General features: G+C 46.0%; 1 protein-coding gene across 5 annotated transcripts in view; it reads left to right on the top strand.

Annotated features, from left to right (window-relative positions):
* GOLM1 (golgi membrane protein 1) overlaps positions 1-18,398 on the top strand; it is a 75,069-nt gene that overhangs the window by 45,522 nt on the left and 11,149 nt on the right. For all 5 annotated transcript variants that reach the window (XM_016961063.3, XM_016961062.4, XM_016961060.4 and 2 more), the window contains exons 4-6: positions 3,164-3,218; positions 9,156-9,258; positions 14,856-14,985. In XM_016961063.3, coding sequence (XP_016816552.2) covers positions 3,164-3,218; positions 9,156-9,258; positions 14,856-14,985 — 288 coding nt within the window. The remainder of the gene's footprint in view (positions 1-3,163; positions 3,219-9,155; positions 9,259-14,855; positions 14,986-18,398) is intronic.

Genomic DNA, 18,398 nt, shown 5'->3' with positions numbered 1-18,398 from the left:
CCTTTTCCTAAAATGTGATAATATACTACTACCTCACATAACTGTCAAGAAGAATAAATGAGGCCGGGCGCAGTGGCTCACACCTGTAATCCCAGCACTTTGGGAGGCCAAGGCGGCCGAATCACTTGAGGTCAGAAGTTTGAGACCAGCCTGGCCAACATGGTGAAATCCCATCTCTACTCCCAGCTACTTGGGAGGCTGAGGCAGGAGAATTGCTTGAACCCAGGAGGTGGAGGTTGCAGTGAGCCGGAGATCGCGCCATTGCACCCCAGCCTGGGCAACAGAGCAAAACTCTGTCTCAAAAAAAAAAAAAAAAAAAAAAGTCAATGAGTGAGTAGATGTGGGGTGCTTAGAAGAGCTCCTGGCATAAAGTGACTTGTCAGGGCATACTGACCAGTTGTTACATTGAGCTTGACACTCATTCTTCCTACTTTTCACTTTGTCGTTGTTATCTGGATTCTATGTGGCTTCTGTCCTCCTCTACTGTTGACTTTCCCAGCATGGTGAGACTGTGTGTGAAACCCTCCAGTTCGTAAGCTTATAGACGCTGTGGACAGGAGGAGGAGGCCAGAAGTTAAAGTGCATCGAGAGGTCTTGTTAGTGGAATGGCCACTGCATTCCCTTTTCTTTTTTAGTCAGCCTGGAATTTGGAGTTTGAGCTCTGAGGCAGGGAGACCTGGGCTGGTGTGGAGTGGAGTGGTGCAGAGTTGTGCAGTTGTGAGCTGGTGTGGTGTAGAGTGGTGTGGTGTGGCATGGTTTGGTTTGGTGTGTGATGTGTGGTGTATGGTGTTGTGTGGAGCGGTATGTGATGTGTATGGTTTGGTGTGGTGTGTGCAGTAGTGTGTGGTGTGTGTGGAGTGGAGCATTCTGTGATGTGGTGTGGTCTGTGATGTGTGTGGTGTGTGTGGTGTGGAGTGTGGAGTGTGGTATGGTGTGTGGTTTGGTATGGAGTGGTTGTGTGTGGTGTGGAGTGGTGTGTGGGGTGTGTAGTGGTGTGGCACGGTGTGTGGTGTGTGGTTGGGTGTGGAATGGTGTGTGGCATGTTGTGTGGAGTGGTGTGGCATGGTGTGTGTTCTGGTGTGGAGTGTGTGGTGTGGTAGTGTGTGGTGGGTAGCATGGTTTGGAATGGTGTGTGGTGTGTGTGGAGTGGTGTGCCGTGTGTGGAGTGGTGTAGCATGGTGTGGTGTGTGTTTTGTGGAGTGATGTTTGGTGTGGTGTGTGATGTGTGTGTGTGTGGAGTGGTGTGGTGTGTGGTGTGTGTGATGTGTGTGTGTGTAGTGTGTGTGGTTTGGTGTGAAGTGGTGTATGGTGTGTGGTGTGGTGTGGTATATGGTGTGGTGTGGTTTGGTGTGGAGTGTGGTATGTGGTGTGTGCCGTGGTGTGTGTCATATGGAGTGGTGTGGCATGGTGTGTGGTTTGGTGTGGAGTGGTGTGATGTGTTGTGTGGAGCAGTGTGTGGTGTGGTATGTGATGTGTATGGTGTGGAGTGGTGTGGTGTGATGTGGTTTGGTGTGGAGTGTGTGTGGTGTGGTGCGTGGTTTGGTGTGAAGTGTGTGGAGTGGTGTGGTGTGGTGTGGTTTGGTGTGTGTGGTGTAGTGTGTGTGGCGTGGTGTGTGTGTGGCGTGGTGTGTGGAGTGGGGTGTGGTGTGGAGTGGTATGTGGTGTGGTCTGGTGTGTGGAGTCATATGGTGTGGTGTGATGTGTGTGGTGTGGTTTGGTGAGTGGTGTGGTTTGGTGTGTCATGGTGTGGTTTGGTGTGGAGTGTGTGGTGTGTGTGGTGTGTTTGGGGTGTGGAGTGATGTGTGGAGTGGTGTGTGGACTGGTGTGTGGCGTGTTGTGTGGAGTGGTGTGGTGTGGTGTGGTATGTTTTGGTGTGGAGTGGTATGTGGTGTGGAGTGGTGTGTGGTGTGGTAGTGTGTGGTGTGATGTGTGGTGTGCTGTGGTGTGTGGAGTGGTGTGTGGTGTGTGTGGAGTGGTGTGCTGTGTGTGGAGTGGTGTGCTGTGTGTGGAGTGGTGTGGCATGGTGTGGTGTGTGGTTTGTGGAGTGATGTGTGGTGTGTTGTGTGGTGGAATGGTGTGTGTGATGTGTGGTGTGTGTGGTGTGTGTGTGTGGAGTGGTGTGTGGTGTGTGATGTGTGTGTGGAGTGGTTGTGTGTGGTTTGGTGTGAAGTGTGTGTGGTGTGTGGCATGGTGTGGAATGGTGTGGTTTGGTGTGGAGTGGTGTGTTGTGTGGAGCAGTGTGTAGTGTGGTATGTGATGTGTGTGGTATGGAGTGGTGTGGTGTGATGTGGTTTGGTATGGAATGGTGTGTGGTGTGGTGTGGTTTGGTGTGAAGTGTGTGGTGTGGACTGATGTGGTGTGGTTTGGTGTGTGTGGTGTGGAGTGGTACGTGGTGTGGAGTTGTGGCGTGGTGTAGTGTGGTGTGTGGCCTGCTGTGGTTTGGTGTGGTGTGTGGTGTGGAATGGTGTGTGGTGTGGTCTGGCGTTGTGGTGTGGTGTGGAGTCATATGGCGTGGTATGTGTGGTGTGGAGTGGTGTGATGTGTGTGGTTTGGTGTGGAGTGGTGGGGGTGGTGTGTGGTTTGGTGTGAAGTGTGGTGTAGTGTGGTGTGGAGTGGTGTGTGGTTTGGTTTGTGTGGTTTGGTGTGTGTGGTGTGTAGTTGTGGCATGGTGTAGTGTGTAGAGTGGTGTGTGGTGTGGTCTGGTGGTTGTGGAGTCATATGGCGTGGTGTTGTGTGGAGTGGTGTGTGTGGCGTGGTTTGGTGTGTCGTGGTGTGGTTTGGTGTGGAGTGCTGTGTGGTGTGGTGCGGTGTGAGGTTGCTGATTAGCCCTCTGGGTGCCCAGAGCCTCTGCTGTGTCGGGCAGGAGGAAGGAGGGCCTGGCTGGCCCTTTCCTGGAGGAGCAGCGTTTCCTGGGCTGGAGTGGGGTCTGGACCCATTGGCTTTTGCTCGGGTCCAGAGGCGGTGGTGGGGAGCGGCTCTCTAGGTCGGCCTGTTCCTTTTCAGCAGCAGACATGGGAGGGTCCAGCCTGAGCGCTGAGCGCGAGCTCCTTCCCTGACAGCAGCGCTGGGTTGGGGACAGGCCCCATCCTTGGTTTGTATCGCATCTGGCTGTCAGGCTGAGGTGTTGGTTTGGGTGTTTCATGCGAGTTTATCTTCGTTGCAGGCGGTTTTGGTGAATAACATCACCACGGGTGAGAGGCTCATCCGAGTGCTGCAAGGTAAGTTCCGCTCGCTCCTCCACACCAGGCACTGGCCTTTTAGGAAGAAACTCCCTTTCTCTCCTTCTCTAGGCCCAGGTGGGTCTCCATTATAATCTCATGGCGGATAGTGTCATGAGTCATTGAGCAATCTTTATTCTTTTTGCCTAAGTCTATCTCCTTAAGAGGCTTTTCCTTTTAAAAAAAATATTGCCAAATACATTGCAAGCTGTTAGGTACAGAAGAGTTAAGAGTGTCACTCATGAATGTGTTAAGAGATAGTATTTATGATAGGTACATGTTCTGTTATATATACATATGGTATACATGTGACCTGTTAATTTGGTCATGCTGAATTTAGATTGTCTGCATGAAACTTAGAAAAACTGTCCAGCCCAATTTAATTCCCCCTCTTTGCCGCTCTGACTCAACTTGGCAGCTGGGGGATTAGTCTTCCTTTGAGTCCTTCTGAAGCAGCCACAGAGCAGGAAATGGGGTGCTGTCCTTTGTCGGGGGCTCCTTCCACTGTGACAGGAGGGTCAGCAGGGTCCATGCTACTGGGCTAAATCATCTGTTGGGTTGAATAATCTTTACTCTAAAAATGTGGTTACTGGGAAGTTAAAAATTCCCTATATGACTTGCATTATAATTCTTTTGGTCAGTGCTGGTTTCGAATTCTAGTTCTAAGTCAGGTTCTAAGAATATTAAAAAGCCTTATGTGAAAAGGGGTCACTTTGTGAAATGTGTTTGTGTAACCCTACGTTTCCCACAAAGTTGAAGAGGCTGCCTGGCTGCGGGGGTGGGAGTTGGGGGGTCTCACATAAAGGTTCAGTTTGACAGCGGTTTTGATAGAGCATACATGTCAAGTAACTCCACCAGAGTCAACACAGGGAACATATTCATCACCCCCAAAAGCTTGCTTGTGCGCCGTGGTGATCCACTTCCCTCAGGCAGCCTCTGGTCTGCCATGCAGACTAGTTTGCATTGTTAATAATTGGGTGCGTGCCCCAGATTCATAAAGCAAGTCCTTAGAGACCTACAAAGAGACTTAGTCTCTCACACAATAATAATGGGAGACTTTAACACCCCACTGTCAACAATAGACAGATCAACGAGACAGAAAGTTAACAAGGATATCCAGGACTTGAACTCAGCTCTGCACCAAGCAGACCTAATAGGCATCTATAGAACTCTCCACCCCAAATCAACAGAATGTACATTCTTCTCAGCACCACATCGCATTTATTCCAAAATTGACCACATAGTTGGAAGTAAAGCACTCCTCAGCAAATGTAAAAGAACAGCAGTTATAACAAACTGTCTCTCAGACCACAGTGCAATCAAATTAGAACTCAGGATTAAGAAACTCACTCAAAACCGCTCAACTACATGGAAACTGAACAACCTGCTCCTGAATGACTACTGGGTACATAACTAAATGAAGGCAGAAATAAAGATGTTCTTTGAAACCAACGAGAACAAAGACACAACATACCAGAATCTCTGGGACACGTTTAAGGCAGTGCATAGAGGGAAATTTATAGCACTAAATGCCCACAAGAGAAAGCAGGAAAAATCTAAAATTGACACCCTAACATCACAATTAAAAGAACTAGAGAAGCAAGAGCAAACACATTCAAAAGCCAGCAGAAGGCAAGAAATAGCTAAGATCAGAGCAGAACTGAAGGAGATGGAGACAAAAGAAACCCTTCAAAAAATCAATGAATCCAGGAGCTGGTTTTTTGAAAAGATCAACAAAATTGATAGACCACTAGCAAGACTAATAAGGAAGAAAGGAGAGAAGAATCAAATACATGCAGTAAAAAATAATAAAGGGGATATCACCACCGATCCCACAGAAATACAAACTACTAAAACACCTCTAGGCAAATAAACTAGAAAATCTAGAAGAAATGGGATAAATTCCTGGACACATACACCCTCCCAAGACTAAACCAGGAAGAAGTTGAATCTCTGAATAGACCAATAACAGGCTCTGAAATTAAGGCAATAATTAATAGCCTACCAACCAAAAAAAGTCCAGGACCAGGCAATTCACAGCCGAATTCTGCCAGAGGTACAAAGAGCTGGTACCATTCCTTCTGAAACTATTCTAATCAATAGAAAAAGAGGGAATCCTCCCTAACTCATTTTGTGAGGCCAGCATCATCCTGATACCAAAGTCTGGCAGAGACACAACAAAAAAAGAGAATTTTAGACCTATATCCCTGATGAACATCGATGCAAAAATCCTCAATAAAATGCCGGCAAACCAAATCCAGCAGCACATCAAAAAGCTTATCCAACACAATCAAGTTGCCTTCATCCCGGGGATGCAAGGCTGGTTCAACATACGCAAATCAGTAAACATAATCCATCATATTAACAGAACCAAAGATAAAAACCACATGACTATCTCAATAGATGCAGAAAAGGCCTTTGACAAAATTCAACAGCCCTTCATGCTAAAAACTCAATAAACTAGGTATTGATGGGACGTATCTCAAAATAATAAGAGCTATTTATGACAGACCCACAGCCATTATCATACTGAATGGGCAAAAACTGGAAGCATTCCCTTTGAAAACTGGCACAAGACAGGGATGCCCTGTCTCACCACTCCTATTCAACATAGTGTTGGAAGTTCTGGCCAGGGAAGTCAGGCAGGAGAAAGAAATAAAGGGTATTCAATTAGGAAAAGAGGAAGTCAAATTGTCCCTGTTTGCAGATGACATGATTGTATGTTTAGAAAACTCCATTGTCTCAGCTCAAAATCTCCTTAAGCTGATAAGCAACTTCAGCAAAGTCTCAGAATACAAAATCAATGTGCAAAAATCACAAGCATTCCTATCCACCAATAACAGACAAACAGCCAAATCATGAGTGAACTCCCATTCACAATTGCTTCAAAGAGAATAAATACCTAGGAATACAACTTACAAGGGACGTGAAGGACCTCTTCAAGGAGAACTACAAACCACTGCTCAAGGAAATAAAAGAGGACACAAACAAACAGAAGAACATTCCATGCTCATGGATAGGAAGAATCAATATCGTGAAAATGGCCATACTGCCCAAGGTAATTTGTAGATTCAATGCCATCCCCATCAAGCTACCAATGACTTTCTTCACAGAATTGGAAAAAACTACTTTAAAGTTCATATGGAACCAAAAAAGAGCCCACATTGCCGAGACAATCCTAAGCCAAAAGAACAAAGCTGGAGGCATTACGCTACGTGACCTCAAACTGTACTACAAGGCTACAGTAACCAAAGCAGCATGGTACTGGTACCAAAACAGAGATATAGACCAATGGAACAGAACAGAGCCCACAGAAATAATACCACAAATCTACAACCATCTGATCTTTGACAAACCTGACAAAAGCAATGGGGAAAGGATTCCCTATTTAATAAATGGTGCTGGGAAAACTGGCTATCCATATGTAGAAAGCTGAAACTGGATCCCTTCCTTACACCTTATACAAAAATTAATTCAAGATGGATTAAGACTTAAATGTTAGACCTAAAACCATAAAAACTCTAGAAGAAAACTTAGGCAATACCATTCAGGACATAGGTATGGGCAAGGACTTCGTGTCTAAAACACCAAAAGCAATGGCAACAGAAGCCAAAATAGGCAAATGGGATCTAATTAAACTAAAGAGCTTCTGCACAGCAAAAGAAACTACCATCAGAGTGAACAGGCAAGCTACAGAATGGGAGAAAATTTTTGAATCTACCTATCTGACAAAGAGCTAATATCCAGAATCTATAAAGAACTTAAACAAATTTAGAAGAAAAAAATCAAACAACCCCATCAAAAAGTGGGCAAAGCATACGAACAAGCATGTCTCAAAAGAAGACGTTTATGCAGCCAACAGACACATGAAAAAATGCTCATCATCACTGGTCATCAGAGAAATGCAAATCAAAACCACAATGAGATACCATCTCACAGCAGTTTAGAATGACGATCATTAAAAAGTCAGGAAACAACAGGTGCTGGAGAGGATGTGGAGAAATAGGAATGCTTTTACACTGTTGGTGGGAGTGTAAACTAGTTCAACCATTGTGGAAGACAGTGTGGCGATTCCTCAAGGATCTAGAACTAGAAATACCATTTGCCCCAGCCATCCCATTACTGGGTATATACCCAAAGGATTATAAATCATGCTATTGTAAAGACACATGCACATGTATGTTTATTGTGGCACTATTCACAATAGTAAAGACATGGAATCAACCCACATGTCCATCAATGATAGACTGGATTAAGAAAATGTGGCACATATACACCATGGAATACTATGCAGCCATAAAAATGGATGAGTTTATGTCCTTTGTAGGGACATAGATGAAGCTGGAAACCATCATTCTGAGCAAACTATCACAAGGACAGAAAACCAAACACCGCATGTTCTCAGTCATAGGTGGAAATTGAACAATGAGAACACATGGACACAGGGCAAGGAACATCTGGGGCGTGTCATGGGGTGGGGGGAGGGGGGAGGGATGGCTTTAAGAGAAATTACCTATTGTAAATGACGAGTTAATGGGTGCAGCACACCAACATGGCACATGTATATATATGTAACAAACCTGCACGTTGTGCACATGTACCCTAGAATTTAAAGTATAATTAAAAAATAATAATTGGGTACATGCATACAGATGGAATCAGACCATCTGTTATCATTTTTTGCCTGCCTTTTCTCTCTCAGCATAGTTATTTGCGATTCGTCCATGTCACTGTGATACAAGTCATTCATTTCTTTGACTGCTGAGTTGTATTCCGTTATCTCTTGCCTAGTTGGATTGTGGGGTGTGTTCAGTTAGGCATATTAAAGTATCGTTTATATACAAGAACATTTACCCCTCGTGGGTACAGTTGGATAAGTCCTGACAAATAGTCTCGCAGATCACCACTGCAGTCAACATGGCAGCTGCCCACCGCTCCAGGACCCCCCACCCATGCCCTGCGAAGTCACCAGTCCCCTCTCTGTCTCGGCCCAGCACCCACCCAGCTGTTCTCTTCGCCACAGCTTTGTCTCTTGAGGGTGTCACGTGTGTGCTTTTGGGATGAGTCCGTGTTGTGTGTATCGTAATTCACGGAACGCTTCCATTTTATTTCACTTTATTTTCCACCTGAGACTATTGTAGGTCTAGTGTTGTGAGGGCCCACCTTGGGGATGCCTGCATCTGTCCTGGCCTGTCTGTCCTGGCTGTGTCCGGGCCTGGCTGCTGCTGCCGCCCACTGTGGTATCCGCCTGGTGGCTGCCTTCCCCTCTGCCCCAGCTTGGCCCTTTGTCCACTAGGGCTCTTTTATGAGCCAAGTCATCAGGGCAGCAGGGATGGGGCTGATTAATTTCCTTAAAGAAAGCCGCTCTTTCCCTGATGAGAGTGTTGGGTGATTAAATGGGCACAGGGCCTTGGAGAGTGGCTTGGCTGTGAATAAATGACGAGGGAGGATGCTGGCAGGTAGCCTGGTGGCCGAGGGCAGGGTGTCCAGTAGGAGTGGCTGCTTATCTGACCAAACATCAAAAATCAGTGTTTTACAGATGGAAGGATGAGTCGGCCAGGGATGAGGGCAGGGTGGTGTGTGTGACCTTTGGGGACAGCTCGGGGCTTATGATGTCTACAAAAGAGACAGGCACACAGAAGCTTCCAATATACATTAAAGGCTAGCGGCCAAAAAGGAGATTTAAGAGAGACATTTGGGAAAGGATCAAGACGCAGCTTCTTTCGGCTTGCTGCTCTTGCAGAGCACTCTCCACAGCTGGGGTGTAGTGACTCTGGGGAGGGACTGTGTTTTCAGCTTTTTCTCTCTCCCCTCCTTTGTCCCAATCTGTCCTTGCCCTTTATGGTCTGATGTGTGAGTCTGCCTCTGTCATATTTTGGCTGAATGGCATGACAGCTGTGCCGGTGACCTGTGCAATTCCTTGTCCCCTTGCTGTAGACCAGTTAAAGACCCTGCAGAGGAATTACGGCAGGCTGCACCAGGATGTCCTCCAGTTTCAGAAGAACCAGACCAACCTGGAGAGGAAGTTCTCCTACGACCTGTAAGTACACCTCAGAGCGCGTGCCACAGTGCAGGGTGCACGCCACCTGGGAGGCGGGGATTAAGCTGAGATGTAACCTCCGATAGAGCATGCACCTTCTGCTCCATGCAGGACTCTGAGAAAGGCACGGGCCCCTCTAGGATTCATGTCCTACACAAATGCACAAGGAGGCCAGCTCTCAGCAGGAAATGAATTTCTCAGCATGCCTTAAAATGTAACTTAAAACTCTGTAAGGCACAGGTGTACTGGTTAAGTCAACAACATAAAGCTTTAAAAATGTGTTTCATAGGTGCTCATGCGTGAGCTAAATCAAATTCGTTGACTAAAAGACATTTTGGCAAAATATTGATATAGTAATAGTTTATTGCCTGGCGATCACATTGTGGACATTTTGTTTTCTTCAGACTTTTCAGTGATTTTCCCAATTTTTACAGTGAGAACGGAATACTTTGATAATCAAAACCAAGCAATATTAAACTATTAAAAAGTGAGCTAAGCCCCGCGGGAAGATAGTAAAAACCAGTTTGCAAGCCAGAGGATAAAGTTGTGTTTATTTTTTCCTCATAAAAACAATATAGCTAACGTGTGGGAAGTTTGGGATTCAGAGAGAACCAACCACCCATGGCCCAGCCCTCATGACTGTCCTTTTCCCTTTGACTTACCTCTCTCCAGTCCATGCCCAAGTTCACATGAATGTTTACTTAATTGCAGTCATCATCAAAAAAATTTAATCATTTTTACTTGCGTTATGTACGTGTGTGTGTGTGTGTATATATACTTTTTTTTTTTTTTTTTTTTTTTGAGCGGAGTCTCGCTGTCCCCCATGCTGGAGTGCAGTGGCACAATCTCAGCTCACTGCAACCTCCATCTCCCAAGTTCAAGCAGTTCTCATGCCTCAGCCTCCTGAGTAGCTGGGACTACAGGTGCCCACCACCACACCCAGCTAATGTTTGTATTTTTTTAGTCGAGATGGAGTTTCACCATGTCAGCCAGGCTGTTCTTGAACGCCTGACCTCAGGTGATCCACCTGCCTTGGCCTCCCAAAGTGCTGGGATTACAGGTGTGAGCCACTGTGTCCGGGCATATTTTTAGTCACAAACATTTTATTTTATTTTATTTTTTGAAACAGAGTCTCGCTCTGTCACCCAGGCTGGAGTGCAGTGGTGCAATCTCAGCTCACTGCAACCTCTGCCTCCCAGGTTCAAGCAGTTCTCCAGCCTCAGCCTCCTGAGTAGCTGGGACTACAGGCGCCCACCACCATGCCCGGGGTTTCTACTAAAACCCTGTCATTGGTCAGGCTGGTCTCAAACTCCTGACCTCATGATCTGCCTGCCTCAGCCTCCCAAAGTGCTGGGATTAAACGCATGAGTCACCGCACCCGGCCACAAAAATTTTATTTATAAAAGTAAAATTAGATAGACATGCGATGATAAAAGGGATTTTAAGGATAAAAATATCCATTGCCATAATTTGTCTCCTAAATAATGACAACACATTAGCTATAGCCTCTTTTTTTTTTTTGAGATGGAGTTTCACAGCTCTTGTTTCCCAGGCTAGAGTGCAGTGGTGCGATCTCAGCTCACTGCAACCTCTGCCTCCCTGGTTCAAGTGATTCTCCTGCCTCAGCCTCCCGAGTAGCTGGGATTCTGGGCACGTGCCACCACACCTGGTTAATTTTTGTATTTTTAGTAGAGATGGGGTTTCACCTTGTTGGCTAGGCTGGTCTCGAACACCTGACCTCAAGTGATCTGCTCGTCTTCGCCTCTCAAAGTGCTGGGATTACAGGTGTGAGCTACTGTGCCCGGCCAGCCTCTTATTTTTTAATTTTTAAATTAAAAAAATTACATTACTTGCATTATATTTAAAACATCCGTATAGCTCCTAATTGTCTTAAAAATTACCATTTTGGATTATTTCCTTCTAAAAGGCTCATCTGTAGTTTAGCTTGTTGCTGGGTGTGAATTGTCAAATTGCATTCTGAAAGGATTTGAGCCATCTGTGTGGTCACCAGAAACCTGGGAGAATCAGTTGCCTCACATGCATTGCGTTCTTCGGCATTTCCATGTTCCTCCAAAACATTGTCCACCTGCCGTAATATCTTCCTACTAACTTTATAACCACATACAACTGAAAACATGAAGCCCCAAGTACACGTCTCTGTAGAGGACATGAGCAGCCAGTCAATAGAAGGGAAATGTGATTGTCACTTGTGTGTGGAATCTTATTCAGCTATGCCAGTGGCTCTCACGTGGGGGCAGTCTTGTCCCCAGTAGGCCTTTGGCAATGTTTGGAGACATTTTTGTCTGTCATGGCTTACAAGGAGGCTGCTACTGGCATCTAGTGGGTAGAGGTCAGGGACCCTGCTAAACATCCTATAATCCACAAGACAGCTTCCCACAGTCACGGTTTATCTGGCCTAAAACATATACAGTGCTAAGGTTGAGAAACCTTGAGTTAGGCTCATAATTAAAGAATTGCATTTAGACAGAAATGAAGTACCTCAGTCTTATTATTCATCCTTAAAGAAACCTTAATGCAAATATTTCCCTCATATAGATTGAAACACAAAAAGCCATAAATGGCCTCACTTGATAAATGTTGGCCGAGAAGGTTTTGACCTAGCTGGAAATCAGTCAGGATCCAGTGACAGGGAAGGAATCTCTGCTCCCCATGTAGGAAAGCTTGGGCCGAGGCGATGGGTGGACACCTCTGAGCTGGGCTGGAGACACATGTAGGATGCACTCCTTTTGCTCCTGGCAGGTTGATACCTAGATTGAAAGCTCTTTCTGGCTGACTGTGCCTATTTCACTACTTGTGCCCAAGGCCGTGTACCAGATATGCAGTGCTTCCCAGGGATAATGTTCGTGGAGTGTTGGAAGCAAAAAAGAGCTATTCTTCACTTTCTTTGGATTATAGGCCCTTTTAGAGAATCTGATAAAAAGTACGAACACTTTGTTAGCAAACTTATAAATGGACACCTGCCTAAAGTGTGCAATTTGTGCAAATTATATGGGCCTCTGAAACATATCTACACGCCCTCCCTTAAAACATCCTGTCTGGTCTAATCCTTCTATAGAAGGCAGTGCCGAGAACACAAAAGCTGATGGTAAGGCCAGGTTTCCTGATGTACAAGGTAGTGTTCTTTCCGTTTGAATCAGTCAGCACACATCCCACTTTTTACTCTCCTACACCTGTGGCAGGCATCACTAAGCAATCACTGCACTCCATCCGAAAATAGCCTTGCGTTCTTTCTCCCTGAAGCACCTGGAGTCAGCACATGAGATGAACCGCTCGCCATCTCATCTCCCTGCTATGAGGAGACAGTTTCCAATGTTGATCCTGGAATATAAAGTAATACAGTGATGGTCGGTGCCCTGGGTGATGGGATCACCTGCCCTGATAGATCCTTGTACTTGAACACATTCCATCAGTGGTACTCTGGCCATCAATTGCACCAGTTAGAATAATCACTAGTGGCCAAGTCCTGTATTCCTCTCCAATTTAGCTCCAGTTAGTGCTGGAATATTTGCCACTTACATGTAAGAAAAAGCCAACCTAAGTCCTCAGGAAGAAACACTGTCACAATCTGCATGACCTTTGTCTCAGAATTGAGGATGGAGGTAGTTCGTTCCTGGCTCTCAAGTTGGAACATGGAAAGCCCCAGTTGATCTGCAAGGCTGTGAGATAAAGGCTCTTTGTACTTGATTTTAGCAGGGCTGGGAGCAGGTGCAATCAGTACTTCCCTTTTTTTAAAGGTTCAGGGATAGCAAATGACCTGCTCATTTAGTTCTACAGTATACAGACAGCTTTTTGTTCACTATGTTTCAGCTCCTGTGCACTATAATCTACCACCTGTAGCTTGTATATTTGTGAGAATTGTATTTAAATGAAATTTTCACCTGATCTGTCAGCTGTTCAAGCTCAGGAACTCGGCACTGCATTATTTCCATAGCACCTGGTTCCCTTCTCTGTGTGTGGTACATTGTGACCCAGTGGTGCTTTGAACTCAAGGGTATATTCCAAGAGTCAGAGGTTGTTGTAGTACTCACTCACATTTGGCTCTGAAATGCCTGCAACTCAGAAAAGGTGAGCTGTGTGGTGGAGAGGGCACAACAGTAAGGAGCCCTGGAGTCTGGCTTCAGTTTCCGCCTCCCTCTGACCCTGGTCCATGCCAGACAACCATGTCACCCCTTAGTATTCTTATTTGCAAAACGAGTGGGTAATTCTCTTAATTACTTCATAGCTCTGGCACTTGTCAAAATACTCTTAAATCCCGGCAGAAAGCTGAAGCAATGCAATAGCAATTCAACCGAGTGTCCTCCAGTTCAAGTTTTGTTTTGTTTTTTTTGAGACGGAGTCTCGCTCTGTCGCCGAGGCTGGAGTGCAGCGGCGCAATCTCGGCTCACTGCAAGCTCCGCCTCCCGGGTTCACGCCATTCTCCTGCCTCAGCCTCCCGAGTAGCTGGGACTACAGGTGCCCGCCACCACGCCCAGCTAATTTTTTGTACTTTTAGTAGAGACGGGGTTTCACTGTGTTAGCCAGGATGGTCTCCATCTCCTGACCTCGTGATCCACCGCCTCAGCCTCCCAAAGTGCTGGGATTACAGGCGTGAGCCACTGCGCCTGGCCCCAGTTCAAGTTTTGATACTACCCACTTAGCACAGACCCCCTAGGTTAAGGGGCTCCCTCCCATACTACTGCTCCCACCTCAGATGCCAGCCACAAGTCTTGATGTGTCCCCTAGCCACCCTCACTTCTGCCTGGCTGGCTACAGCTTTAGGGTTATCCGCCACCCCCTCAGTTTGATAATTTGCCAGAATGACTGTCACAGGATTCAGGAAAGCTGTTTTGACTTTTACAGAACAGCCCAGTGGTAGAGTCCTAAGGCGAGGGCAGGCGCCGGGGGGAGACAGGAACGGCTGCCCCGTGGAGTCAGCCGCCCCCATCCAGTGCATCGTTAGGCTCCCCAGCCAGAAAGCTCCCCAAGCCTTGTGGTCCGGAGTTTGTCTGAGTGTTTTATGTAGGCATGATTGATTACACCATTGGCCACAGGGTTGAACTCAATCTCCATTCCTCCCCTCCCTGGAGGAGGTGGAGCTGAAAGTTCCAACCTTCCAGTCATGTGGCTAGTTCCTCTGGCAGTCAGCCTCTGTCCTGAAACTATCTGACGCCCATCCTTCCCCACCTCCAAGACCCCCTTATTAGTATAAACTCAAGTATGGTGCAGAGGGGCTTGTGAATCGCCAGATATCCGCTCAGGAACTTCCAAGGCTTTTAAGAGCTCTGTGCCAGTAGCCAGGGACAAAGACCAATACATATATTTTTTTATTATTCTACAGATTGTATGTTAAAAAAAAATTTTCTGCCTAATCAGTAAAGTTCACTGTTTTAGAACAATGGGATGATGATTTTTAGTGTGTTTCTTTTGGTCATTTAATTGTTGAACACACACCCGTGTTGCCCTGTCTTAAGTGCCCTCTTCAGATGAAGTGCCTGAAGCAGGAAGAGGGTCTGTGTCTCTTATGGAAGTGGATGTCACCATCCAGCAGAGACACAGTCATAGACATCAGGCCCTTCCTTTGCTTTCTTTCACCAAAGGAGCCAGTGCATCAATCAGATGAAGGAGGTGAAGGAACAGTGTGAGGAGCGAATAGAAGAGGTCACCAAAAAGGGGAATGAAGCTGTAGCTTCCAGAGACCTGAGTGAAAACAACGACCAGAGACAGCAGGTAACTGGGGAATTTTTGCCAAGAGTTTCTAGAAGGTACCCCTATCTTCAGGCATTTTGTTTCTTTTATGTGCCGCCTGGCTTTCTCTGGATTCTGCCCTCCTTTGCGGGCTTGGCTCCCTGAGATATAACAGAGCAGAACCTGGTACTGGGATGACTGGACCCTAACCAAGGGTTCTGACCTCCAGCCCCGCTTCGCAAGCTCAGGGCTTTACGGGAATTATCGTATTTAAAGCTCGCAGCCAGCCTGGGAAAGAGTTGCTGTTTTCCTGATTTGAGGACCCCAGCCCCATGGGAGGGGTTAAGTTCTGTGGCCAGTGTCACACCACCTGGTCAGTGGTAGAGCCCATCAAGACCTCAGGTCTGGCCGACTCCATGTCTCGTGCTGTCATTCCACCTCCTGTGCAGAGCACAGCCCATTAAGCTGCTGCTTGAAGCCTTCTGGGTGATCTTTGAGTAGTTTTTTAAAAATATAGCAGCTTTATTAAGATATAATTTGCATTCCCTATGATTCACCCATAGAAAATTTACAATTCATGGGTTCTGAGTATATTCACAAAGTTATGCAGCCATCACCACAGTCAATTTCAGAACATTTTTATTGGCACAAAAGAAACCGTGTATCCCTTAGTTCTCTCTTCAGTCCCCACAGCCCTAGACAGCCAACTGCTAATGTACTTTGTGTCTCTTGATTTGCCTAATCTGGACAATTTCCTGTCAATAGAATCATATATGTGTGGCCTTTTGTGTCTGACTTTTTTTTTTTTTTTTTGAGAGGGCATCTCGCTCTCTCACCCAGGCCGGAGTGCAGTGGTGCGATCTCAGCTCACTGCAGCCTCCGCCTCCCAGGTTCAAGCGATTCTCCTGCCTCAGCCTCCCGAGTAGCTGGGATTACAGGCACCCACCACCACGCCTGGCTAATTTTTGTATTTTTAGTAGAGACGGGGTTTCATCATGTTGGCCAGGCTGGTCTTGAACGCCTGACCTCAAGTGATCCACCCACCTCGGCCTCCCAAAGTGCTGGGATTACAGGCGTGAGCCACCACGCCCGGACTGTCTGGTATCTTTGACGGAGTATGAATACCTCAGGGTTCATCGGGGTTGCAGCATGTGTCTGTACTGCATTCCCTTTAATGGCTGATTAATCCATCCTGTGGATAGACCACATGTGGTTTATTCATCATCAGTTGATGGGCATTTGGAGTGTTTCCATGTTTTGGCTATTATGAATAATGCCGTATGAACATGAAGCTTTTGTGTGGTCATATGTTTTCATTTCTCTTGGTTAATACCTAGGAGTGGAACTGCTGGGTTATATGGTAATCTATATTTAACCTATTGAGGAACTCCCAGACTTCTTCCAAAGTGGCCATACCATTTTCGACTGCCACCAGTAGTTTATGAGGGCTCCAGTTTCTTCACATCCTTGCCAACTCTTGATACTACCTTTTTCATGATACCCTTCCTAGCAGGTGTGGAGTGGCAGCTCGTTGTTTGAGTTTGCATTTCCCTAATAACTGTGATATCCCTGATGATATTGAGCATCTTTTCACATGTTTCATTGGCCATTTGTATATCTTCTTTGAAGAAATGTCTATTCAGGTCCTTTGCTCATTTTTTAATTGAGTTATTTTTATTATTGTAAGAGTTTTTAAAATCTATTTTATTAAAGATATATGATAATGGATATATGATTTGCAAGTTTTTTCCCCCAATTCTGTGGGGGTTTTCACTTTCTTGTTGGTGTTTAGTTGAAGCACAAAAGTTCTTAATTTTGACAAAATCCATTTTATTTATTTTTTCTTTTGTTGTGTGTTCTTGGTATTATATCTAGTAACACTTTGACCCAAGATCTTGAAGATTTACCGTTACATTTTCTTCTCAGAGTTTTATCGTTCTTAGTTCTTACGTTTAAGCCTGTGATTCATTTTCAGTTAATTTAATTATTGCATATGGTGTGAGGTAGAGCTCCCACTTCATTCTTGTGTGTGTGCGGTTATCAAGTTGTCTCAGTAATCACTTGTTGAAAGAAAGACTACTTTTCCCCCACTGAATTGTCTTGGCACCTTTGTCAGAAATCAGTGTGCTGTAAGTATGAGGGTTTTTAGTGAGCCTGAGTGTTTTAGTGAGCCTGAGTCCCTTGGCTGTGAATGTCCCCTATGCTTCTCTTCAGTACCCACTCCCTACCCCAGTGGGACAGAGTGGCTGGAATGGGCTGGAGTTGAGTAGCTTCCTTCTCCCACGTGGAAGTCTAGAGCTTACTGGAGTTGGATGTTTCATTTCCCCAGGTCAGTTAGGCTCAGATAATATGCCCGCAGGAGCTCTGGGTAATGCGCTCCTTGTGAGGGCCGGCCTGGTTAAGGAGAATAGAGCACTCTGGCCTGTTTCAGAATGGTTCCTTTCCCTGCCACACTGCTGGAAGCACAAGCCGATTTTTCTCTGATGTTCACTGAGAGCCTTTCTCTAATATTCACTGAGAGCCTGGTTGAGCTCCTAGGGGTAAAACTCATAAGTATGGGAGTCCCTTATGACTGGGGCAGGTTTTTCCTTTTTTTTTTTTTTTCTTTTGGTGTTGGAGTTTTGCTTTTATCGCCCAGGCTGGAGTGCAATGGCGCAATCTTGGCTCACCACAACCTCTGCCTCCCGGGTTCAAGCAATTCTCCTGCCTCAGCCTCCCGAGTAGCTGGGATTACAGGCATGCGCTACCACACCTGGCTAATTTTGTATTTTTTAGTATATTGGGGTTTCTCCATGTTGGTCAAGCTGGTCTTGAACTCCCGACCTCAGGTGATCAGCCCGTCTCAGCCTCCCAAAGTACTGGGATTACAGGCATGAGCCACCACGCCTGGCTGGGGCAGGTTTTTAACTCTCAGACTTATCCACACTGAGCCTCAAACAGTTCATAAATGACAGGGTCAGGCTCTCCCACCCTGACACCAGTTCCCGTGGTGATGTCTGCCCGAGCCTGTCCTGGTGAGCCGGGACTCGCTGTATTGGGCTGTCTGTCTCCAGGCTTAAGGACAGTGATTTACACTCTGTCCTCACCTCTCCTATGGATCCAAGAAGAGCTGATAACTTTTCAGTCTGTTTAGTTTTTTACTTGTTAGGACTAAGTGGTGACTTTTAAGCTTCTCACGTGAGGAACAGAAAACTGGAAGTCTTCTAATACAGATGCTTGAAGGTGTACATTTCTTCTAAGCACTGCTGGAGCTGCTTCCCATAAGTTTTGGTATGCTGTGTTTTTGTTTTGTGTCAAAGCATTTTCTTTCTTTTTTTTTTTTTTTTGAGAGACAGTCTCGCTCTGTCGCCCCAGGCTGGAATGCAATGGCATGATCTTGGCTCACTGCAACCTCCACCTCCCAGGTTCAAGCGATTTTCCTGCCTCAGCTGGAAATCACCTCCTTGCCTCACCTC

Source organism: Pan troglodytes, chromosome 11 (genome assembly GCF_028858775.2).
Source record: "Pan troglodytes isolate AG18354 chromosome 11, NHGRI_mPanTro3-v2.0_pri, whole genome shotgun sequence".
Classification (NCBI taxonomy): Eukaryota; Metazoa; Chordata; class Mammalia; order Primates; family Hominidae; genus Pan; species Pan troglodytes.
Note: the sequence above shows the minus strand (reverse complement) of the source record. Positions and strands in the feature narration are given on the sequence as shown.